At 35.5% G+C, this 27,001-nt stretch overlaps 1 protein-coding gene and 1 non-coding gene across 2 annotated transcripts in view; both read right to left on the minus strand.

Moving 5' to 3' along the window:
• The window catches only part of LOC137398967 (splicing factor ESS-2 homolog), a 39,536-nt gene extending 12,861 nt beyond the window's left edge, over nucleotides 1-26,675 (minus strand). Inside the window, exons 1-7 of the mRNA XM_068085130.1 lie at nucleotides 26,576-26,675; nucleotides 21,836-22,002; nucleotides 19,774-19,954; nucleotides 12,167-12,280; nucleotides 10,023-10,177; nucleotides 7,755-7,861; nucleotides 4,302-4,471 (exon numbers count right to left, since the gene is read on the minus strand). Coding sequence (XP_067941231.1) covers nucleotides 4,302-4,471; nucleotides 7,755-7,861; nucleotides 10,023-10,177; nucleotides 12,167-12,280; nucleotides 19,774-19,954; nucleotides 21,836-21,970 — 862 coding nt within the window. The 5' untranslated portion in view covers nucleotides 21,971-22,002; nucleotides 26,576-26,675. The remainder of the gene's footprint in view (nucleotides 1-4,301; nucleotides 4,472-7,754; nucleotides 7,862-10,022; nucleotides 10,178-12,166; nucleotides 12,281-19,773; nucleotides 19,955-21,835; nucleotides 22,003-26,575) is intronic.
• On the minus strand, nucleotides 237-309 carry Trnaw-cca (transfer RNA tryptophan (anticodon CCA)). The gene has a single exon. It is a non-coding gene; the product is annotated as a tRNA-Trp (tRNA).
• Nucleotides 26,676-27,001: the final 326 nt, after the last annotated feature.

Genomic DNA, 27,001 nt, shown 5'->3' on the forward strand with positions numbered 1-27,001 from the left:
TTTAATGTGTGAACAACTAACCATATAAAACAGGCTTAAAAAGTACGTTTTAACATCTTTGTATTACCAATTTAATGGACATGTAGCTACGTCCCTATGCATCTAATTGTTTTGAATGGTATTAATTTGGTTATTTAGGGCTCGGAAAAGGACTAGCTTAAACCAGCTGTTGGCTTGAAATATGCACTGCACGATACAGCATTTATAGCCCGTTATTTATCAGTTGAAAAATATTATGACCCCGACGTGACTCGAACACGCAGCCTTCTGATCTGGAGTCAGACGCGCTACCAATTGCGCCACGGAGTCCACATGATATAGTACAGCCTCGCTTTTGAATGCATGCCCGCTTAACGATAACTCATGGATCACGATAAGCCCATAACTTCATAAGCCTGTAACTCGTTCAGCTGCGTACGTTCACGTTCAATCATATGGCTCGCGTCAATGCGTAGATTCATTACTTTTAGCCGTTGCCTTAGCTGTCAGTGATAATCGTTAGATTTATCAAGGGAGATGCCTTGAAACCAAAATGACATGGCAGATATCAGCTAGTTCCTTACAAAAAACTGACACAGTTAGCTAATGAATCTTTTGAAGTCCATCACATGGCACATAGCCTGAACTACTGAAGAGGTGTACGAAAAGCACTCCTAACACTGCAGAGCCTACAAGAACATGTATGGCATATAAGCTATACATAGTGTGCATACTAAATTGCTGGATATGGACACCACATCGTCTACATGACTAAATTGTGTACTTTTGGTTAAAGAAAATCATCTCACGTGGCAAAAAACTCGTCAGCAGTACATCAATTTTATTAACACGGAAGGAAATAACAAGAAATGCATTTTATTAACGCGATGATTTTAAATTACAGAAACTGTAATCTAATCATTCTTAAGTTTGACGATTAATTAAAATTTTAAAATAAAATTTTTGAATTGTCAAATTCGATTTTTGGATTTGGTCAAAAATCAATTTGCCAAAATTCGCTTTTGACACCACAGCATCTAGGTAAATTGGATTTAAATTACAAAGTTGTGTAGACACGAGGCTATACTATGACTGAACTCATCATTAATCTCATACCACATGTGTCTTCGCGGTCTGACCAACCAACAAATGATTGAGACACACAGCCTGTGAACAAAATTTGGTTGACCCTGTAAAATGTCAGTCGTGCTGAAATTCTTATAGCATTCTTAGAGCGGTTGAAATGAGAGAATTCTAACATTCAGAAGATGCAGAAACACACAGTGTTCCCATGGACTAACAGACACGCACAATGACAAAGTAAGATTTATCAATATATAGATAAAATATTTTCTAAAACAAATCTCTAAGCATCGAGTTTTCATTTTGCGATGATGTGGCCAATCTTTGACAACTTTAGGATTCATTGTTTGAAGTTGACTTGCTTTTATTTTGACAGAATCGATCTCTAAAGTTGTATTGTGTCAAACCAATTTCTATCAACCTTCGTTAGAGCGATGCCAGTCTGTCACTATATTTATCTTTCTTCTCCATTTCATTACGCGACGTTGACCAAATCTATGCTTTTTCAATGTCCAATCAAGCCCTACCGCTGATGGGGTGAAATGTTCATATATCGAAGTTGGAATTATTTATCGAAATTCGTTAGAAAGGAAGAAAGGCCCTGATGAGGTAAAGCCTCTAATTATAATCATCTCAACATATGGGAGTTTCCAAAATGCTATTCAAACTTACCGTACTTTTTAGACTATAAATCGCACCCCTATAGATATAAGCCGCATCAGCTTTAATTTCCAAAAACGGCAATAAAACAACACACAGGCCGTACTTTTGTATAGGCTGCAGTAGTGCTGGAACGATATTACGATATCTCGGTATATCGTCGATATCACTTTCTGATACCGACCGTACCGAGTGCTTTCTGCCCATATCGAAATATCGGTTATCGTCGATATTTGACGATATCGACGATAATATAGATCCATAGGTTATTTTGACGTCATTGCCCTGTTTGCATATGCGCTCGTCTACGAAAAAGCCGCCATCTTTGTAGAAAACTATCGTCATTCTCTTGATTAATGGTATGTTAGTTAGTAATATTTAATTTTGCTGATAACAAAATAACAAAAAGCCTCTATTAGCAGGCATATTATCAAATAAAATGGAAACTGTGAAAGTATCCCGAATGCAAGATAGTAGTAAACAATTCATGTTTAGTTTGAGATTATTGGTGTAAAAATGAAAAGAAAGTTTACATGAGACGATGACTTCAAATAAGTAATGCAGGATAACTTTTACAAAAATAAATTGATTGATACTATATACAAGGGTTCAGGTCTGAAGAATAGATCTTCTATAAGTATTGATTGTGGCAAGATTGATTGTTATTAATAATTTGGTGACTATAATATGGTCTGTATCATCTGACTGCGTAAGTATTGTTGATGTTTACATGATTAATAGCATTTTTCGATGTTGTTTTGATAGTAAAATAAAAAATTTGCAAACAAAAGCATTGGTCGCAATAATTAATTGCAGAAGCTTCGTGCTTTTAATGATAAAAGTTCTCCATAAAGATGGCGGATAACGATAGAAGGACGTCTCGAAAAACGAATCATATTGACACTCTATTTGATACCCGATTCTAAAAGAATTATACTAGTACACGGATTAATTAGGGAGTTGCTCTCCCATGGCAGCTTTTCCTGACAGGTAAGACAACTCCGAATAACATAACCGATATTTCGATATATCGGTAGACTACGCCATCATATCGTACCGGAACGAATTTTTGATATCGTCCCAGCACTAGGCTGCAGTACTCAGGACGGTGCTGTTGAACGTGGCAGAAACTTTCCTGTTTAAAACGGAACAGTGCCTAACGGCACTGTTTCGTATTAACCGACTCTTTTTAACCTAGTGCCTAACGGAACCGTACCGTTAGGCATTGTTTCATTTTTTTTACGGCTAAAGGCGCACTAACTGGAGATTCTGGTTAATGCGTCCTAGCTGTGAAAGAAAAAGCCACAGAATAGCCGCATCCTTATATAAGCCACATGGCTCAAATGGTCAGAAAAAAGTAGCGGCTAATAGTCCGAAAAGGACGGTTTAAGTGAAAATAAATAGACTGGTAAAAATTATAAGCAAAACATACAAAATACAGCAGACATTCAAATGACATACAAAATACAGTAGACACTTCAACAACATACAAAGTACAGTAGACACTCCAACAAATTACAACATACAGTAGACACTCAAACAACATACAAAATACAGTAAACACTCCGACAACATGTAAAATACAGTAGACACTTCAACAACATACAAAATACAGTAGACACTCAAACAACATACAAAATACAGTAGACACTCAAACAACATACAAAATACATTATACACTCAAACAACATACAAAATACCCTAGAAACTCAAACAACATACAAAATACAGTTGACACTCAAACAACACACAAAATACAGTAGACACTCCAACAACATACAAAATACAGTAGACACTCCAACAACGTAAACCTCCTTCCATGTAAATTACATATAATGTAGATAACCTATGTAGAGTTTTTGTTTTATATTAAGTAACAAATCTCTGTATAACATAAAGCATGAAGCCGGTGCAAGTTCTCAAATTTGTTTTGAATAATTAAAATCCCATAGCTTTAAAAATATTTTTTTCTTTCTTGCTGCACTTGAAGAGAAAATGACATATAGGGGTATCTCTAATATATATACTAGTATCCTGGCAGTGTAATGTCCTGTGAAAAATAATCACGTGTCGATAAAGCGTAGGAAATAAGTATGTCCACAATTATTCAGAAATACATAAAGGCAGTCGATAGGTGCTGGTGCGTCAGTCTAACAAGCCGAATGTCACAAGTTGAAGTATCGTTGGAAGCGATGTTTCATACTAACCTCTAACTCTGGCATCGGGCCGACGGATGGCGCGACAAACACGGCTCTTCTTGTAAAAATGATATACTTTTGTTTCACATTATCCTAGACATATACAATTATTTTATTTGCCGCATGAATATTGCTGTTTAGAAAGAAGTAAGCAAATCGATTTCCGATAGAATTTACAACAATTTTGTATTTAAGTTCATCGTTAAGAGGTATTTCTAAGTTTTCCAGTCGTAGACCAAACTAACGAGCGACAGTTTTAATGCATAAAGAGGATCTCAAAATGATTCAACTGTCTATATAGAGGTTTGATTGCATATTCTCAGTAAACTAAGGGAGCTATTAACAACTACAGCAGCTAGTTACAACACATGAACAACTTACCGATGACTCCCTTGGGTCGACCGTACACGGGAACAGCTGGTGCACTGGGTATGGCCGGTTCTTTGAACGGATTCGAAGAGAACCTTGTAGCGTTAGGATTTATCTCCTTTGCCTTACTGGCCAACTCTATTTTCTCTTCAGCAGTCAATGGAGCTCCCTCTACATTATACCTGCCAAACAACATAAGTTTATACTCCTCTGACCTGGTGCGATCATAACGTTTATACTCCTCTGACATGGTGCGCTCATAACGTTCATACTCCTCTGACATGGTGCGATCATAACGTTTATACTCCTCTGACATGGTGCGATCATAACGTCTATACTCCTCTGACATGGTGCGATCATAACGTCTATACTCCTCTGACATGGTGCGATCATAACGTCTATACTCCTCTGACATGGTGCGATCATAACGTCTATACTCCTCTGACATGGTGCGATCATAACGTCTATACTCCTCTGACATGGTGCGATCATAACGTCTATACTCCTCTGACATGGTGCGATCATAACGTCTATACTCCTCTGACATGGTGCTATCATAACGTTTATACTCCTCTGACATGGTGCGATCATAACGTCTATACTCCTCTGACATGGTGCGATCATAACGTCTATACTCCTCTGACATGGTGCAATCATAACGTCTATACTCCTCTGACATGGTGCTATCATAACGTTTATACTCCTCTGACATGGTGCGATCATAACGTCTATACTCCTCTGACATGGTGCGATCATAACGTCTATACTCCTCTGACATGGTGCTATCATAACGTTTATACTCCTCTGACATGGTGCGATCATAACGTCTATACTCCTCTGACATGGCGCAATCATAACGTCTATACTCCTCTGACATGGTGCAATCATAACGTCTATACTCCTCTGACATGGTGCTATCATAACGTTTATACTCCTCTGACATGGTGCGATCATAACGTTTATACTCCTCTGACATAGTGCGATCATAACGTTTATACTCCTCTGACATGGTGCGATCCTAACGTTTATACTCCTCTGACATGGTGCGATCATAACGTTTATACTCCTCTGACATGGTGCGATCATAACGTCTATACTCCTCTGACATGGTGCGATCATAACGTCTATACTCCTCTGACATGGTGCTATCATAACGTTTATACTCCTCTGACATGGTGCGATCATAACGTTTATACTCCTCTGACATGGTGCGATCCTAACGCATGACAGCGTGGCAGTGAAATTCTGTCATTGTCCAGCTCCAAAGTAAAACATCCTCCCAATAAAATTGTTGAAAATGAATAATCTAAATAAATAACTCCCAAATCCTGTCGTTTGGTGTGTCCAGCTACAGCTATTACAATCTAGGAATGAAAGATTCAATTCGTGCTGGATTTGATCTCGGAATCTCCCCATTCACCAAGTAACAACCTAACCAATTAAGCTACGCGAGATGCAATGAAATCATCAGGGGATCTGAATGTCGGTTAAAATAAGCATAACACTCTGCGTTACGCGATGTCACTAAAGCTTGCTCTGACGGCTCTTATTAGCAAGTTTAGCTATACTAACTTACTCCAATTAGTCATTGGCAATGTGCCAGGCAACAGCATCACCTGCCACTGTTTATAAGGTGTTTGTTAATACTCATACATCTACGGACAGTCGGCTAGTAACTAATTCAACAATTTCCTATTCCCAACACCGGGTTTATATGTATACATATAAACCCGGTGTTGGGAGTAGGAAATTGTTGAAGTGACGATATGTTCAGACAAACAAACAATTAAAGTTGAACAACCCGTTAAATTTCGAAAAGTTATCATTCATGCAAACGAGGAAGTGTAAAATATTTAATTATAATGTATTTCTTTATTCTGTTATCATTGTATTAAAGGCAATCATGATGCTGCTGTAGACAGCGTATAGCTGTCCATTTTCATTGCTACTTTGCCTTTGGGAACCACACAGGTAGGTACAGAGGTAAAAAAGTAAAAACACATCGCCTGATTGACTCTAACTCCCATTAGATGCAGTTGAAAATATGTTTTCATTTATTATTTGCACTTTTTATTTTTCTATTTATTTTATTTTTTATACTTTACCACGCTTACTTTTACTTAGAAAACCTTAATCTTGATATTTGAGACCTTAATATTTGAGAAATCGCCTATAGTATATAATTTCATATAGACTTAAAACAAGGAAATTTGGTCTGTTTTAGAAGGGGAGGTTTATTAGAATGAAAATAGATTTATAAACAAACCTCATAACGCAATTATTCTGGTATGTTGCAGTAAATTTAGCAACATAGTGAGACACAAGTCAAAAAGATTGCATGGTGCAGAGTTCGAATCCAGGACAGTCGGCTTTGCCGCCCGCCATGTTACACCAGCGCCAATAATTCGAAATATCAATAGCCTCACTAGAAGATGAACTTGCACAAAATTTGAGTAGATTTTATCAGAAAGTATCAGTATTTTTCATCATTAGCGGTTGTCATCCTGACAGTCAGATCACTTCAAAAATCAAAAACGATCGCAAATGATAAAAAATTATCGATGCTTTATAATAAAAATCTACTAAAATTTTGTGTAAGTTCATATTTAATGTAAAGACAGATGGTTTCATAACATATATTTATTCTAGAAGAAGGTCAAGTAGATCGTGTTTCAAGTAGGTGTTACAGATGGGAAAAGATGACTCAATGACTGCAGCTTTAAATGGATGAACATTTTGCTATGTAAACAGTGGAGAGTCACATGAGATTTAGCACATGAGTCACATGAGGTTGTTAATGCATTCAGCGTATAAAAATGTAATCACTGTCACTGCTTTGTCTTATCGACTAGGCATTTATGGCTAGACCAAGCAAATCCGTAGAAAGTTCTATTAATTTTTTGGCTCAACCATGCATCAAAGAAGAAATTTAGACAATTTTAGCTTATCCAGAGTAAAATACGGAGTTAACAAATGGTAATAAAAAATTTCATGATAGAGTCAAGCCTCCAATTTCAATCACAACATATGGATTTTCCAAGATGCATCGCATCTTGGAAAATCCATATGTTGTGTTTGTAATTACATCGCAACAAATGTGTGATGTATGTACATCTTGCGCATCTTCTAAGTTTCTGTAAATAATTGACTCTACATCTTAAAAAATTCAAGTGTTGTAATTGATAAGGAAGAGGCTGGTGAAATTAAAAACACAACATATACAAAGCCAATAAATTAATTTATTTAACCTTCACATAGCCAAGGTTGGAATAAATTACGCTGGGCATCTCTATTATCACCTCCAACCAATAGTGAGAAAGTGGTCTATGCATGTTTGGTTGGCATGGAGCTTTCCATTAGCGTAAAATAGAAAGCTTTCAGACACGTAAAAACATGAAGCACTGTAAAATTGCAGAAATAAACAAACAAAAGACTGGCAATAGACATAGAGGAAGAAATACTCACATAAGTGCATTGTCAGGTTTATATGTCCATGTTTGCAGTTTAGTCGGATTTCCCTCTATTGCCGCTTGGGCTTCAACTGATGGCAAAGCTAGCTGTTGGTCCTCGAGCTTAAAAAAGAAATTATAACGGCTAGGAAATATTAGGGTGTCTACAGAATTCCCACTTATAAAAGTTGCATGAATGAGAGAAGGGTTTAGGTTTCGATTGCACAAACCATTATAGAAGAATTACAGGAATTTGATGATCAGCTAGTCCTTGCTGCTGTGAGTATGATTAAAGATGTAATTGCGTCAAATTTTAGTTAATTTCAACATAGAGTATTGATTTTTGGTCAGTTGATATGTTTTTTGTTGTTTTAGGCGATATCATTGTCAAGATATTTGAAGATTAACATCAACAAAAATTGATCGCAGTTAAAACGCTCAGAAAAAAGTTAGTGCGTGTCTGTTAGTCCGTGTAAACGCCATACGGTTCCACGTTTTTAGCCAAATATTTGCTCCGTGCCTTCTTGCAGGTCGCTATAGTATTAGTTTTTAAAATCTAGCCTTGGTTCCTGAAGATCTGACTCTCAAACCTGCTGGCTATCAGATTGAAAATAATAAAAATCCTCGGCATTGTCAGACTTACTGCTAGTTTTATTTAAATTTTATATTTTTATTAAGAAATATTTATCATCAAACCTATGCATTGAGCAGGCACACAATCTTACAAACCAATCATAGGACACTGCATTTAACTATTAACGAAATGAATCAATAAAATTGATACCCTGCGCTTCTGAAAGCTTCATTTACCAAGATCAAACCAGTAACAACAGATAAACGCTAAAAACTGATAAATTGCGCTTATATACTAACATAATACCAGTGCAAGACAGTGGCCAACCCTGATCACAGCATATTAACAGTAAATCTATCTGATGTATTGAAAGTGCTATAGATTGATCACTCTGGCCAATAGAGTGTCTGTATAACTATTTATTGACATTAGTAATAGTCAACAAATTGATGTCTTTCATTATGAAATAATCCTAATAATAATAATTACGAAAATAAGACAAAAATGAGGAATTCTTGAGTGAGTTGAACAAAAGTGTTTTATAAGTGTTTTTGAAAGATGAGCTGCCATCTTCCTGACCAGAACTAAAACTCATGACAAAGTTAATCGCAAAGAGATGACTTCCAACCTATTAGTAAATGGCAAAATAATTCTCATTTCGTAAAGAAATATCAAAAACAATGTTGAAGGTTCCAACAAAACATAAAACAAAATTTATGGCTCAGAAAAGAAATGACTAATAAAGATATAATGTATAAAAATCTAAATATACAAAAACAAATTTTCCCCCAAATGTGAAGTTGTGTCACCCTGAATGGGACCAACTCCAACAAAACACAACTAATAGTACTTGTGTGACCAGCTACAATGTATGTATTTCCATTTTAACTGACAGCACAAATTTTATAGCATCAACATTAGCAAATGACATCACAGATTAGTGCTTGAATAATACTGGTAAGTGATTTCAACCAAATATCGGGTTTTATCAACATTTTTATGTCATGGGAATATACAAAAAGATTCGTGATTCTTGCAAAAAACCGACCAGAAACAGCTGGGATGCGAGAAAATTATATCAAAATCCTTAAAATTTTGAACTGATTTATCTAAAACTTTTCCATTTAAAACTTCTTATTAATAACAACAGAGCATAGGTTTAAAACATTCCAACTTCTGAGACTGGACAATGTCTTCTAAGAATTGCTAATTTTTATGAACAATTTTTTAAATTTTCTATTTGTCTGAAGGAAGAATTTTTTGCTAGCATGCTCCAGAAGATGCACACACAAGCTGATTGGTGTAATTCCATAACTACTGCTCGCAAGTTACAAATACGGAGCAGACCTTTTCATTATTTACGAAATTTGTGTCGACCTTTGACCTTGCGTTATAATTAAGTGCCATGATAAGTAACCAAAGCATGCAGTGTAGCGACTGGATAGAAAAAATGTATTATAATTTATGTGCTTTTGTCTCGCATTCCCACATTGTCTAATCGTCGGCATTGACATCGTATATCATATGTCTATGTTTCACAAAAACATGAACTCCATATTAGAAATCTTGGAGCTTACATGGCTAATATTTTTCCCTCTAAAACCTGTTTTAGCAAAATCAAAGTTGTTGCCAAAGAACTAAATATATCATGATTAGTAAAATGAATGCAATTTTAAAAGGCTGACAGTTGACCTTCAACTAGATACACACCTCCTTCTGTTCCCCCTCTTTGACATACAGCCATGCATGCTTTTCCTTCCTTTTTTTCTCAAAGTCATCCATTAGCTCTACGAATGACTCATTGTCTTCACTGGTGTGCACTGAGAGGAACTTGTCCAACCTCATGCTGGTATCACCTTCAACCTCTGTATATGATAATGCTATGATGTGAGTACACAAATACTGTCTGAAAATAACATTTTAAACGACCACTCACACAAATTTTAAAATATGTTACAGAAAACTTAGACATTTTTTTATCATTTGCGATTGTTTTTGATGTTTGAAGTGATCTGACTGCCAGTATGTTTCATGATTGTAATCAGTAAATGTTGATGGCGGTTAAAATGCTCAGAAGAAAAATATATCACCAAGAATGACATCAGCAAGGGATATACCCCAATCTAGTGATATGCACTTGTGCCCTGATAACACATTTTATGAAGTCATGCATAAGCTTATATACATAGACGCAGATGAGGTGTGTAAATGTTTGTACAGCTGATAACAGTGGTTGTGTAAACACTGTTGAAATACAACAGAGCTTGCAATATTAGCATTGCTATGAAACTCTGTACTGCCAATGCGCATCATATAAAATGCTGGGTGGAGCTACAAGGATAAACAACCCATAATGATGCAAACTTTTCCCCCATCAGAAAACAAACAATTTTAGAACAGGCAGAATTGATATCTTCACACACGTACTCATACATACACACTCATACACCTGCACACACATGCACTGCATACTGCAGCTGCCTTGGCAATAAATTGGCAATAAACCATTGTGATATGAGCTCAATTCATTCTGTCAAATTTGTATATAAAATGATTCATATTCCAATAGAATTAAACTCATTTTAATGACTGAAATCGAATTAACTCATTCCAGAATAAAACATATCTGTATCACAGTAAATTATAAAACCAAAGCTGCTTTAAAATAATAAATATTGATATTTATAATCTACCAACACATCCTAAAAGGATAGAAAAATAAAATAACAAATTTCTTGGCAACAGATGTACTCTACTAACGGAGGTAAATTGATACAGGAAAGAGGGAAAAAGTGTATACAAACACTGTGTGGTAAATAAAACAACTTGTTATTGAAAAACACACTCTTTTTGGAGAAACTTGACTGACAATTTAGGCGAAAAATATAGTAGCATCTTCTTCTTGAAACTTCAAACTTGAAATGAGTTTTCTTTGACATAAAAATCAGATGAATTTGTCAACTTTAACGTTTATTTTAAGATGCACTCGATGCAAAAAACAAATATGTCGAGTATAGCTGTTCTTCTTCACTGTGAGTAAATACTAGGGTCAGTCTTGCTGAAATAATCACCCAAACTAATCCATAGAATGAAAATTTGGCACAAATTATTCTTGACTAACACATAAAAAATCATTATTTTATTGATGACGAAATGTAAAACATGTGACATTAGTATGTACTTGACAACGAATATTAAATATTCTAATGAATAAGCGATATAAAAGCAATGACCTTGACGTGACTCGAACAAACACCCTTCCGATCTGGAGTCAGACACACTACCAATTGCACCACAGAGTCTACATGAACATAATTGCATCACATTACAATTACCTATGCAAAGAGAGTATGAGCATGGAGTACACTGTAGCATTCGTATTCTAGTTGTACATTCTTCACATATTCAACGGTTGTTTTTGCCAAGATAGATCACATTTTTAAGCGTATATCGGGGAACGCATTCTATGGAGTAACCATTAATCATAGCCCAAAATTTTTTATTAACAATCTAAGTTTACAGGCTATGATTATCCACAATCTCGCCACATATACACGCTTTATTTAATTTATCCGCAAATCATCCTCTAATCACTATCATTGAAGGAGACAAGGAAAGGACAACTCCAAAGAGTTGTTATTCTTGCTACACCCGTTCAACAAAAGATACCTTTGGAAATTTTATTCAAAGTATCCATAGAAAACCTGTCAATTTAGAGGCATTACGATATAATATTACAAAGCTCCGTGAATTTTAGAAAATGGAACATTTATTTGACGGATAAACAACAGGCTACAACTTGTACATATGGTGAAAGTTACTATTGGAGTTGTCCACTCAATCTGCCAACTTACTGGAGACATCCTCTTTGGGTTGCTTCTCCTTTCTGTGAGCTTCTGCTCCTGGTCCTGGAGTTGTTAGCTGTTCATTTGTTGTAGCTGGTGTGTCAAAGCTTGCAGGCGTTGAATCTAGATACAGTTACACACCAGATTACTAAAAGAGGCTAAGATCTAATAGGCTAATAACTATAGAGAACACTGAGATAAACATAGGTCTACAGAAATGTTTGTAAATTATGACCATAGCAAATTTCTTGGAATTTTAAATATTTACTGTAATAAAAGCTATGTCCATACCTAGCTAATATCTTCAAGAAAAAAAATTGCTTCGGGTGGGATTTGATCTTAGGAATTCCATTTTGCAGACTGGCGCTCTAACCCCTACACCAATTAACTACATTGCCACTTCATGGAATCATTATTCACATACTCATTACGATCTCTCACAGTGCACAAGGCTGCCAAGTGTACCAATATGAAATTATAAAAAGCAACTTCGCTTGATTAGTACAACTATCTTTGCATTAATTTTAACATTGTACTGAGCTTAGTAGCTATTAATGGTTGCGCAATTCTAGTTATATAGTTTTATAGTTGGTTCTTGCGGCCACAGGCCTATTTGTCTGTGCAATAGCAGTCCTGATATAGCCTGCTAATTAAAGAAGTAATGATGGGACACTAATCTCTTAATTTTAAATTTTATGACATAACTGTAAGTTTGATACGATTCTACCTTGATATACAGTACAGTTATAACGTAATATTGATTGGATCAAAGAAAGGCGTAGGTCATCATGTCATTTTATGTTTCTTAAAATTTCGTCATCCCTTTTTAAATAATGCAAATACAAAAATTGTTTGATTAACTTTATTGGTTACTATTTCGTAATTCACGGAATTGATTACCAATTAATTACCAACTTTACCGATTACTAAAGTGTATTACAACCAATAAAGAATAAATAGGAAACTCTAACTGGAACTGTTAGCAACTGTCCTTCTGTCCTCACTCCAATCCATAAAAGAGTTTTGCAGCTTGTTTAAAACTAAACATAGCTATCAACTGCGCTGTCTCAAATTCACATTTTGTGTACGTTGCCGAAGTCCTGCTCACTTTTGGAACTCCAATCTTAACACAATTGTGCTGGAGTTTTCAAATAAACACAAAACGACCAGAAGAGATTATGCCTTCAGGAAATGCTAACAATAAATTTTCATCTTGCAAAGGAACCAACACTCCCTTTGCATGCAAACACACGACTAGAGAAAAAAGAAAGATAAAAAAAAGTCTACAATTATGTTCATAAACTATGATACCAACTGCCCTTGTCTCAAATTCACATTTTGGGTATTTCGCTGAAATACTGTAAATTATTTTAGCTTGACTCTCAACACAATCGAATGAGAACTTTTTAATGCTAAAACGGTAAATTTAACATTTACGATATATCCCTACTTGGGTGAAGACAACTCATATACACTGAACCCTTCACTTATGAATGCTTTAACCTAGAAGTTGTTCATCTATATAACTAAACTACATTTATAGAAAAAACCACATAAATATATATTGAAGTGTTTATTATTTGTTGGTCTGTCGTCTATATGTCCAGTTATAGCGATAAAGTTGTAAGAATGAAATAAACTGCTTCGCACTGAATTTGAACCCAGAATACCCAGGTCTGTAGATGGGTGTGCTATCCACAGGCCGAGGAGCTACTATGCTATACAATGGAATAATTGTGGCTATACTCATTACAATGGTTAAAATACGCACACTTGAATCACTTGCAAAAAGACTATTGGTTGCTACTAATACGCTTGAAGATCATGATCGATTGCATGAAGGGTCATGTCGTGTAACGTAAATAACATATTAAAATTATAAGCACAGCTCTTATTATAGTAAGTTAATTTACTAGCTTATAAGCTAATTATAGCTAGCGTAAGTTATTAGCTTAATTTTTTCGCCACAGGTAATCGTGGTAATAGAAGTAGGCTACAGACCGTCAGCCGATGATTCAGCTAATCAATAGGGTGTCACTCTTCGTTTCATTACGAAGCTCACACTTTAGCTAGACCAATCAAATTTTATCTCCAATGAAACAATCTTGTTACCAATCACGTGCAACCAATCGAAAAAGTTTTGCTAAGCGATACCACTTTTACTTATTTTTCAAAACAGGAAAACTGTTGAAATATTATTGTCTTTTTGTCAAGCTTTTCATAGCTTATTTCTAGTGTAATGTAATTATAGCTTACTGGTTTTTGCGGCATTATTTGCTTTACTAGCTTGGCTTGCCAGCTGTTGATAATACTTGTTATTGCGATTAAAAGATTGGACACTCCTGTTGTAGCTGTCATATTGAACTGATATGAAAAATATACTGTCTCAACATTTGCTATAGTAATTTATGTTTCAGCTATAAAACATAAACAAACAACAAAGACCAGATCGCTTTCATCATGAGAAGAAAAAATTCACCGTGTTCATTCAATGCAAACAGAACGTCGGAAATTTTGCGAGAGTCGGATTCACAAAACAAATTTGTACTTATCTTGTAGAGAATTTCGTTCTGAATAAGATGAATCTTACAGAAAAACATAATCTGCATTGATTCTCGAGATATTGCTTAAACACTAGCGGTATATCAAATTTTGGAAAATTTGTTTGAACTAATTTGGTCAGAATATCGAATTTGGCTCAGTAGTGAGAGAGTTAAAGATTGACTTGCAACAAAATTCACATTACAGTTATTTAGTATCATAAGATTAACCATGTCTTACTCTGTCGTGTTGTAGGTGCAAAATATATGGGAATGTGATTACAAGCTCTTAAAAGCTAAAAAGCGAACATTTAACAGCAGCCACACGAGACCGCCGTAGTTTGGATTCTCTTTCCAAAACGGCTCAAATGGGACGTAGTTGTTACAGGATGGTTTCTGTTTACACTTTCATGCAACCTCATTCGTCGAAATATTTTCACAAATATACTTCACGCGTTCAATAAAACCATGTCTACTGTTCTTACGCGTCTGTTTTATCGTCATTGTAATGCTGCCACTTTTAACACTGATATCTTATAACTTACAGTAAAAATTCGTTAAACTTTTTAACCTTAGCTCGAAGGAGTACATATCATTGTCTGATAATCATGACGAGCCTGTTGGTCACCTGTGATAATCTAAAAGTGCTGCAAAAATTATTTGCGAAGTATTGGGTCATATGGTCAGATTACGACTTGACGATTAGATAATGCCGAAACAAAACTGTAAAGTAGCGAGCATCTATATTTGATACGGGGTCTTCGGTAAAACCCGAAGTGTTTGTCATAAACTAGAACTACGATAAGTTTTATATTGAGCTTTTTATTGGCCTTTCAATTGACGTGAGAACATCACGTGACATGACGATAACCAAACTAATGACTACGTCAGAGAAATAAAGAGATTCTAATCTACGGCGGCTTTTCATTTTTGAGCTTTTAAGAGCTTGTAATCACATTTCCACGTATTTGGCACCTACAACACAACACAGTACGACATGGTGAATCTTTTGATACCAAATGACTGTAATGTGATTTTGTTGCAAGTCAACCTTTAAGCATCAGCATTTTTGTTAAACAGTTTTTCATTTATATTGAGGTATCAAACCGAATCAAACAAGAAAGTAATATGAGTAAAACATATTAGACTGAGACAATAATTACTAATTGAAATGTGTAATGCTTTTAATGTTTTGAGGAAAAACTAAAAAACCTTTGTAGTAAGAAAACGGGCTTTGATATGTCATTGCACTACTGGCTCCTGATGCTATTATAATGTATGCTGTTCTTGAAGACAGAGTGCACTACTGGCTCCTGATGCTATTATAATGTATGCTGTTCTTGAAGACAGGGTTGGCCGATTAAAATCAGATGATTTAAATCATGATTTGAATCATTCTAAAAAATCATGTTTGATGATATTTGATTTTGTCTCTGTCAAAAATAGGACTTATAGAGGGTCTACTGTGAATATGAACTGCACAACTTGATCAAAATTATAATAAAAGCAACTTTGAATAAATTAAAGTGATGCAAAGTTGTTTTGTTATGTTGCTAATGTTTTCATGTTGCACACTTCAACAAAATAAAATAATATTATGTTAGCGGTTACGAAAAAAACTGGTAATCGATGTTTTCAAAAAAATCCAACCTAAATAAAAAAAATCTGATTTAAATCAAGAAAATCAGATTTTTTTGATTTAAAAAATCATGATTTTTTTCCAACCCTGCTCGAGGAATATTCTAATCGTTCGTTTAACCATTTTAAAGTCTTCAGATTATGTTGTACAACACCTTATATATGAATCTGAAAAGGATGGGTTGGAGTTAGACCTTAGTGACTTCAAATCAGAGTGAGGTTCTGACGATTCTGCTGATCAAACTATCTTCAGGCACAACCGTCACTAAAACCATGGCAATGCCGACGACAACAACGGCAAAAAATTCACTGATATTGGAGTAATCTAGTCATTATTAGTACTAATTTGTGATTATTTTGAATTTTCTATTGATCAATTTTTATTAAGCGTCCATAAAACTGCAATATGATGAATGTCAGGGTGGCAGTGCATAAAGCCTGGTTCCCATATACGTCGCAAAGCACCGGCGGCAGCACCGCAGGCTATTAGCGGTAAAATGGGAACCTACGCGCCGGCTACTGCCGAGGACCGCCGGTAGTTGCCGGCGGCAACACAATAGTTTAGCGCTGTTCAAATTTCGCGAAAGACCGCAGGCAAAACCTTCCCGAAATGCACTGTACAGGTGAAGGTCACCATTATAGAAACGGCATGGCGAGTGAACATTTTATTTGATTCCGTGATTATGTTTAGCGATGCAGCTCATATGTGAACATATGCCGCCGAGCCTAGCGTCGCATTTAGCTGCGCTAGTTACCGCCGGAGTCTCGCAATCGATATGGGAACCAGGCTTTAGAGGTGGCATTTAAGTAAATGATCGCGCTGTAACTTTTAACCTTTCACCGATAGTGGCGTTCTAATAAAGGTGAACTTTATGTAGAGGTGGTGCTCAAATGGATGTTTTAAGGTAACTACTGCTTCTTGCAGCGCTGTTTATAAAGAGTATTTGGCATGCGTTAGACCAGGCTTGCAATAAAATTTATATACATATTTGTAGTCAACCCTTTCCGCACTGAAACCGACTATACCAGGATAAGAGATTTGCCGCAGCATACCAAACCTGTGTAGCTCCCCTTTTTGATCAACTTCTTTAAAATATTTTTATTTGTTTGTAAATTTTTAATATAGCAACTAATTATCGACTTGAGTATTTACGATAGCATATGTACTACTATTACGATAGCATATGTACTACTATTACGATAGCATATGTACTACTATTACGATAGCATATGTACTACTATTACGATAGCATATGTACTACTACTACAATAGCATATGTACTACTATTACAATAGCATATGTACTACTATTACAATAGCATATGTACTACTATTACGATAGCATATGTACTACTACTACAATAGCATATGTACTACTATTACAATAGCATATGTACTACTATTACAATAGCATATGTACTACTATTACAATAGCATATGTACTACTATTACGATAGCATATGTACTACTATTACAATAGCATATGTACTACTATTACGATAGCATATGTACTACTATTACAATAGCATATGTACTACTATTACGATAGCATATGTACTACTATTACGATAGCATATGTACTACTATTACAATAGCATATGTACTACTATTACGATAGCATATGTACTACTATTACAATAGCATATGTACTACTATTACGATAGCATATGTACTACTATTACAATAGCATATGTACTATTATTACGATAGCATATGTACTACTATTACAATAGCATATGTACTACTATTACGATAGCATATGTACTACTATTACAATAGCATATGTACTACTATTACAATAGCATATGTACTACTATTACAATAGCATATGTACTACTATTACAATAGCATATGTACTACTATTTTGAGACTAAAATTTGTGCTCAGCAGGAATGTGCAATCTATACACATGGGTATAAGTTTCTCTTTATTTACACAAAAAGTGTATTTTTAACTCATTCACTGCTGCGCCAAAATCGTTATTCTGACCAAATTAGTTCAAATGGATTTTCAAAAACCGATATATCGCTAGTATGTAAGCAATATCTCGAGAATCAATGCAGATATGATTTTATTGTAAAATGCATCTTATTTGGAACCAAATTCTCTACAAGATAAGTATAAAATTGGTTAATGAATCCTACTCTCGCAAAACTTTTGACGCTTTCTTTGCGTTGAACAAACGCGGTGAGTTTCTTATTGCCATGACAATAACAATCTGGTTTTCCCGTTGTGAAAAATAATTAGAAATTGAACTGCCGAGCCAAAAAATTTTTGATTGGTTGCATGTGATTGGCAACACGGTTGTTTCTTTGGAAACAAAATTTGATTGGTCTAGCTAATGTCTAGGCTTCGTAATGAAAAGAAAAGTAAAACCGATATTGATATGCCGACATATCAGCTTACAGTCTGTACTTCTATTACCGCGAAAGTCGATACATCGGCTTACGGTAGCGAAAGAGTTAATGGCTACACGTAAAGGTTTTACTCCGCTAAAAACTGTTGATAAGCTAATATCGACTAGTTCAGTAGTGCAGAGAAAAAGTGAAGTCAGAAGACAATGTAGAAGATATTGAACAACTAGAAGAACATAAAATGAGTCCAAACAAAACTAACATTCAAAAACAACTAGTCCAGTAAATGAAGCAAATAATTTTTATTCAACAAATTTATGTTAATTTTTGTTTTTGCATGTATTATAAACACTAGTACACTGGCAGTCCCATGCGCCATAGGTGTAATAAGTATCCGCATAATTATTCCAAAATGCAACAATGTGGTCGAGTGACGCATATGGTAGCAAGCTTAGCTGAAAGCTCGATAACCGGGTTCGATTCCAGTGGAGGGAATCTTTTTCCTAACACTCTTAGTATGGCTTCGGATAGACGATTGGACATTGGCTCTTATGACAGTAAAAAGATTGTTTGTTTGTCACTTGCTTTTTAATATATATGTGTAGCATTTGATAAATTATTGTTATACAAATTATAAATTTGCAGATTTATAGCATATTATTTGATGTATCACTGCCGTAATAGTTACTTGCTGGCTTCAGAATTACGGATATGGCTCTTATTATAGTTAAGATTTAGACTAGCGCAAGTTACTCAAATTTATTGGGTTATTATTTTATTACCCGTGCAACACCAAACATTCGCCTAGTACTCCATATAGCAAGAAAACTTATCATTTTGGAGAGAGAAATTGTATTAAGTATTTTAATTTTTTTTAACTGGTCACAATGGAATTATATCTATTGGACGCACATATACCCTCATGACTGTTTAACATGCCAATGTCATATGTAAAAGTGTCAAAATCATGTAAGGGAAAGCAATTCTTAAAATATAAACTAGAGTACAACATACTGCTCTTCACTACTGGTTGCAGTTAAGACAGCATAAGATAAGTATAAGACAACACTAGACTCACACTTACATATATCTGAGGTAGAGTCTGCCTGCTGAGTAGCTGGCTTCTCCTTTCGAGGTCCATATTTTAGATGAATCTCTCTGAGCTTTTCTGTGTCATTTCTAGCCTTAGCTTCTAAATACTCACTTTGAGCTCTCAACTTGGGAAGGTCTGGGTAATAGTCCCGCTCAATGATCTTCACAATACTCTAAACATGCAATAGGAGAGATATTGGTTACATGACAGAACGGAGGTACATGTAAGTATGGGGTCCTCATAACGATTGATGCTGTTTTAATGACGGTCATTTGGAGTTGTGCGCTCGTTGAGTTACAGTGTGATGTGTTTTAAAGGACATTTGCATTACTGCTGGCGCGTTGTGAATAGCGTAATGTGACAAGATAAGATGTTGTCATATCAAAGATGCTGTCATGCTTGGCAGCTTTTAAAACATTAGCGCGTTTGAAATGGTTCAAATTGAAGTAGAAAAAGCAATGGAAATGTGAAAAAGTTCATAATGGAATAGCCTGCATGACATTTTCTGGCGCATCATTCGCAAGCATGAAACATTCGATAAATATTTGTGAGGGACAAAACTCACTTAACTTGTGGGTTTTGGCCATTTCCATATTTGGATGCCTTGCCGATTGATGCAATATTGCGCATCATGCATTGTAAAGATATGCCAGGCATCACCAGGCTCATTGCTGGACATTGCTAAATTGTCTACCAAACTTATTTTTAATTCCTGAACACTACCGCTCAGTGAAAAACACTATTCAATATAAATTAGCTATAATATACGCGGTTTAAAAAGAGTGATATCTTAAGCCTGAAATACAAATGCTGGTTTGACAGACACCAACCTCACTACACTTGTTGTGTAATGACTTTATTGATACTCACTGTTTTAAGTCGCTATCTATAAAGATAGGTGTATGCTCACCAGTGACCTTCTTAATAAACAGACTGGTGGACAATGGTAAATGTTAAGATGAGTTGAAAAAGTTTCATATTTAAATGACATATTCAACCTGTGCAGCAGAGCTGTAAGTTTTAATATTCATTTCTGGATGATTAGTGTTTATCTATAGACTAATAACACCCTGATCATCTTGTAATCTTGCGAGAATTAGTCGCGCTGAAGAAATAATATCGGCGATAATTGAAGTGCTTCATAAACGATTGCTTTGTACGAGAATCGAACTCTAATATCTGCGCTAACCAAATGCATTTTGGTATTGCAGAATAATTAGACTCTAATTTTCTGCACGAATTGCCCGCTTTATGACATTGCCGCGTTGCATCTGAAAGTGGCGCTATACGAAGCTAAAAAATTCTTGCTTAAAGGAAGAGTTTGTGGGCGCAAACTGTCGGGACTCCATTCGTTACCTACAGACTATTTAATGTGCAAAGTCAGGCCCACACCAAACAATGCCAGGCTCAATTGGCAATCTTGAAGATTTCGCTATTTATAAAAACAACATGATCTATCTGATTACACTCAAAAATATGCTTCCGCACTACAATTACCTTCGATGAGCGCTTTTGTTGATCGTTGTATTGTTGATACAGTGTAGCAATTTGTAGTGTGAATCTATAACCGTATCTGATTAAAAATAATGGAAACCCTGTACAACGCCGGGTTTAATAATAGTGATAAATGCATGTTTTAACCCTACTGCTAATACATCAACCAACCACACGTGGTGTTACAGTAAAGCTAGTTCGATGCATCAACAAATCGCATGCAATGTTAAAGCCGTATCAACGAATCGCATGCAATGTTAAAACCGTATCAACGAATCGCATGCAATGTTAAAACCGTATCAACGAATCACATGCAATTTTAAACCCGTATCAACAAATTGCGTGGGTTGTTAAAGCCATTTAACCAATCAGATGCAATGCCACGCTTGAAATCAATACATAACCAACATGTGTGATGCCACAGTTCGGCAGAGCCCCATTAACCAATAGATATGATGCTAAACTTGGTAGGAGACACTCAACCAATCACATGCCATGCTACACTCGGAGCGAGATTTGGGAAGAGCATTAAGAGAGAATCGGTAAATGATAGCATCACCTCTTCATATGCGTCCTCTTCTAGAATCTTTTTAGGTTTAGCTTTAGGAACTTTGAACTCTCCCGTAGTCAAGGCAACAGCTTTGGAAGAGCTGCTTGTAGGAATCAAAGCCTTCTCATTGGCTGATGACATCATTACTTGCTTAGAGCTGAACTACATGCTTGTATCTGAATAATACCAATAATGTGGAGTTTGAACACAAAAAACTAGTGTCCACCAAAGTGCTGCCAACATCTGATACCAATTCAGGCTAAGAAATGTAAGTTTAGTTTGGTAAGGTATTTTGCTGTCAAGTCTTTTCTAGCTGTATTGCATATATTTTCCTCTTTGATGTCTCATTTGCTAGACTAATCATACAACTATTGGTTAGGACTATGACCACAAAGCGAGTTGCAGTTCTCATAGACATCTACTCTACACAGAACATGTAGAGAGGAAATGAACGTTCTAGGTACATCGATATATAGATATAGCGCAAAGTTTGTCGTCTGTCATCATTGGTTGGTGTCTGTCCAGCTATAATGATTAAAATAGGGTATAGCAATGAAAATCCGTGTTACAGAATATTTGATTTTGGGGCCTGCCATTTACAAGGCGACAAGCTAACCTATTAAGCTACACAGGATGCAATGTATTCATGGGGCGATATGAGACATTATCTGGGTTAAAGCATGCATAGCAGCTCTGTGTCACACGCAATGTCACTAAAGCTTGTTTTCACGGCTTTCATTAGTAAGTTTAGCAATACGAATACTAACTTACTCAAATTAGCCAATGACAACTACATTACCTGCCACTGTTTATAAGCTGTTTTTAATACATATACAATGCTGGGCATTCCTGCTAGTCTTTACTATAATAAAAGCCGTGTCTGTCCATCTGTAGGCAAGGTAACAGCGCTAGCAAAAAAAGTTGCCTCAAAAATGAATTGAACTAGGACACTCCGTTTTACAAACCAGCGCGCTAACCACTATACTAATCAGCCGGCTTCCCAGTTTATAGGATAAATATGTGTATAGTGACGACTCAAGACGATCTCTCACAGTGCAAGGGACTACCGAATATATTAGTGGTAAGAAAAGATAAAGATGAATGGTCGACTTTCAGTTTTTTTTAAACCGTGTCAGTGGCAACAAAAATGTTAAGTATGGGTGTTCACATATTTTTGTTTATTGCCACTTGCTGAAAATATTGTAGCGAGCATATTTGCAACCAATGTAAAAGTAAACAAAACTTTATCATTTCTATTGTTCTATTCAAATTGGTTTAGAGTATAATACAGAGTCTAACATTCTAATGAAAATCAGAAAAGAATAAAAAAGTTAGCAGATTTTTTTGCAGGTTTTCCAGCACTATGGCGTCTTTAGATTTTATTTTCCAACTATCACTGCAGAAAAAATGCTCTTGTCGCTTTATCATAACAAGTTGTTCACTTAAAGTAACCACTCTTCGCATAGAGAACTCTGTACAGCCACAACCAAGTTTTCATGCTTGAAAAGAAGTTGATAGTGGTGAGATGGTTTTTAGAAAATATAAAAAAATGTCAAAGAAATCTTGATTTTGCTCCAACAAATTCATGATTTCAATCATTGATTTAAATTACGATTATGACGATTTAGATCTTTGAGTTAAATTCATAATTTGGATCATTTGATTTCTTCGTGCCAACCCTGGGAAATATCCAGTAAGACACGGTATAGATATATACATATATAGTAACTAAAAGCAGGTGCAAAAGCTCTTAGAAAAACAACTCTACACTAAAAACCTAAAAGATAATTAGTGGAGTATGAAATATTTGAAAAAAAATATTAAGAAGAAAGTAAACTTTTAGTAATCACGCTACAAATCTGTTTCGTGCGATGCACTCATCAGAGGCGGTTGGACTAAAAGATTTTAAGTCCAACCGGTTGGACTAAAAGATTTTTAGTCCAACCGAGACTGATGAGTGCATCGCACGAAACAGATTTGTAGCCCGATTACTAAAAGTTTACTTTCTTCTTAATATTTTTTTCAAATATATATATATACATACATACATATACCCTTTCTTATATACTATTTCAGTATATGACAGACGCAACTTCATTCATTTTGTTACCATAAGGCATTTGAGAGAACTGAGTGAATTCTAACAAGCTGTTTGAATTATTGATGACTGCTATGCCAGTTATTGGCCTCTCAAAAATCCTATCGAAGTTACATGAAGACTGCCTAAAAACACAAATACCATTACATAAGCTTTTCTAATTGCAGGCATATATTACTATTGTTTGCACCAATTAATGTAACTGCAGTTTGCTAGTACTGTGAAATACCATTTGAGTTTGCAAGTAGATCTGGTAAAATAGCTATCAAAATACAAAGTAATTTTACAAAGTAAAATTACTTTGTATTTTGATAGCTATTTTGTTAGCTTTTTCATTTTATTTTACAGATTAAATAACATTTAAACAATAAACATAAATGTTCCTGAAAATCAAAACGAGTTGATGTATGATCATTAATGAAGGGAATAATTGCATTTTTGCATATAATCAGTAATTTTACAACTATAATGATCTTACAATGTCAGCTACTGTAGCGGATGGTTTTATAAATACATAAAAACATGCTATCAATCATGAAAGTTGTGAGTGATAATCGGATGGCTGCTGTACAGGATCATTACTGTCTTGAAGCGTCTTAGCATTCCTTTAGGACTTGTGCGGTAATAGCCAAAGGAAGCACCTTAGTGAGAACTTTGAACACGACTATTGCTATCACAATACATTAGACAAGGCTTAACTAGCAAGGACTTGATTCTGCATCAATGTATCAGTCTTTCATACTAAATCATGTGATTAGAAACTCGCCAAAAACTGCATTGTTTGAAATTGGCACAACAAACCTGTCTTTGCAGTTACAAATTTGCAAATTAGTCTACATATATTTATATATACATATATATCCTCACATGGGAAACCGTGAGCTGTTTCAATGATCCACATCATCTGAATTAAGAGGAGAACATAGGTTAATACCGCAGGTACTATGAGCGATGCGATAGAGCCACTTTTAGAGTACGGTTGCACGGTATGGGACCTGTTTATGAAAAAAGATATCAAAAGATTTGAGAAAATACAGAACACCGCTTTAAGGTTCATTTTTAAACTAAAGGGGCAAGTCAGTTTTACAGAAATAAGAGCAAATACAGGGATCGAGAGTTTAGCTAAACGGCGAAAATATATTAGGTGTGCATTTCATTTAAAAGCAGTGGAAAGAAACTTTACGGTCGCTGATTTTAAAAATACTATCAAGCACCACAACACTCGACAGAAAGCAGGTCTGTTTGTGCCAACAATCCGGACAAATGCGTATTTTAATTCTTTTTGGCCGAGAACAACTCGAGACCTGAGAGGTTTTTAGTAAAGAATTTTTGTAATAAAAGAATTCCCACACCTTTGCTTCTTTCTAGAAGGGTGTAGTGGGAAAATTTTAGATTAGATAGGCGGCGGTAAGAAAAAGAGAGAAAAGACAGACTTTCTATTTCTCATTTTTACTGCCGCCTATCGGAACGCTGGTAGTATTAATAGTTAATCTTTTATGCATTACAATTTACGTATTTTCCAATTTTATATTGAATAAAAGTCTTTAACAAATTCTAGTAATTGGGTAATGTTTGAGCGTGTTCTGGATCTGGATCTGGATGATGTTTAGTCCCTAGAGCCTCATGAGAAGCAAGAGAGGGACCCTCCGATCACTAGGTCTTTTTTTTTTGTTAGTCCGCTACAATCTCCCCAGTGCGGATCTCCCGAGATGTCCTGAGGATGAATCCCTGCAAGAACTGACCAGAGTCACAGGAAAGGGCGTTTAGATTGTTAGAACGTGTGGTCATGTAGTGAGTAGATGCGTTCATTTCGGTCAGTGTGTCATGGATGGATGGAAACGTATCTTTGTTTGATACGATATTAATGTACAAAGACAATCTCTGTTGCTGTCTTCTGTGTTTTAAAGACTTTAAGCCACACATGAATTTTTCTTCTGAGACGGACACCTCTCTGCCTTTAATATTTTTAATGAACCTCACAGCTTTATTTTGTATGCGTTCCAGCATGTCGGAATGCGTGGCTGTATGAGGGTCCCAGACCTCGGCTGCGTATTCAAGAACAGGTCGACACAGCTGCTTATAAGCAATCAATTTCACTGCGACTGGGGCATCACTAATAGTATTTTTTAACAATCCAAGGATGCGTGATGCTTTCATACAAATATATTCAATATGTGTATTCCACTTGTTGTCTTTTGAAAGGTACACACCAAGGTATTTTACAGTGTCACATGTGATTAAAGGGGTGTTCCCGAGATGGTAATTTATGAGGTATTTGTCTGTAAGAGAGGTTTTCCCGAATGAAACAATAGTGCTCTTTTTGGCGTTAAATTACATACCATTGGACTGTCCCCATTGAAATAGGTTATCGAGGTCAGTTTGTAATAGTGTCATGTCGTTCGAATGTGTTGAATGTGTTTATGCTTGCCAATTTAAGTACGTAGATAAATCTTTGCAATCGCATAGGCAATGAAAAAATATGTCACTCACAACTGCGTTTCAGTTTAATGCACATATAATAAAAAGTTTTCGACAAAAAGATCCTATAAAACAATATGTTATAGAACAGACAAGCAAACGGGTTGTTGTCAATCGTGACGCTAGGTTAAAGCTTAGTGTACCTAAATAGTGTTGTATATCGACTCATTTACCTCCTAAAACAAAATGTAATTTATCTTGAGATGAACAAAAATTTTGTTTCAAAAATGCGTCAAATCCAGTCTGTAGGAAAAATTAGGTATTTAGTTCAAGATAGCTGACTGTGCGCTGAAAATTCGTTTTGAAATAAAATTACTCTGTTAGGCTCGCTGTACCTAATCTATAATCTAAAGTGTCACAATGTAATGTAGTGAATGATAATCGTTAGTTTTAACCCAGCAGTAGAACTAATCTTAATTTTGGGCTACCACAACGAGCCTGTGCTTAAAATGGCATTCTGTGAAAAGCAATTTTTGTACTAGACGCTGTAATACGATGTCGCCTAGTTCATTTCTGCCGACATCAAAAATAACCGCACACTGATTTAATATTTCTGCATGCTTTTAATTCTTTGTTGAATAACTGATAATACAGTTAGT

The sequence above is a fragment of the Watersipora subatra genome, chromosome 6 (assembly GCF_963576615.1).
Source record: "Watersipora subatra chromosome 6, tzWatSuba1.1, whole genome shotgun sequence".
Classification (NCBI taxonomy): Eukaryota; Metazoa; Bryozoa; class Gymnolaemata; order Cheilostomatida; family Watersiporidae; genus Watersipora; species Watersipora subatra.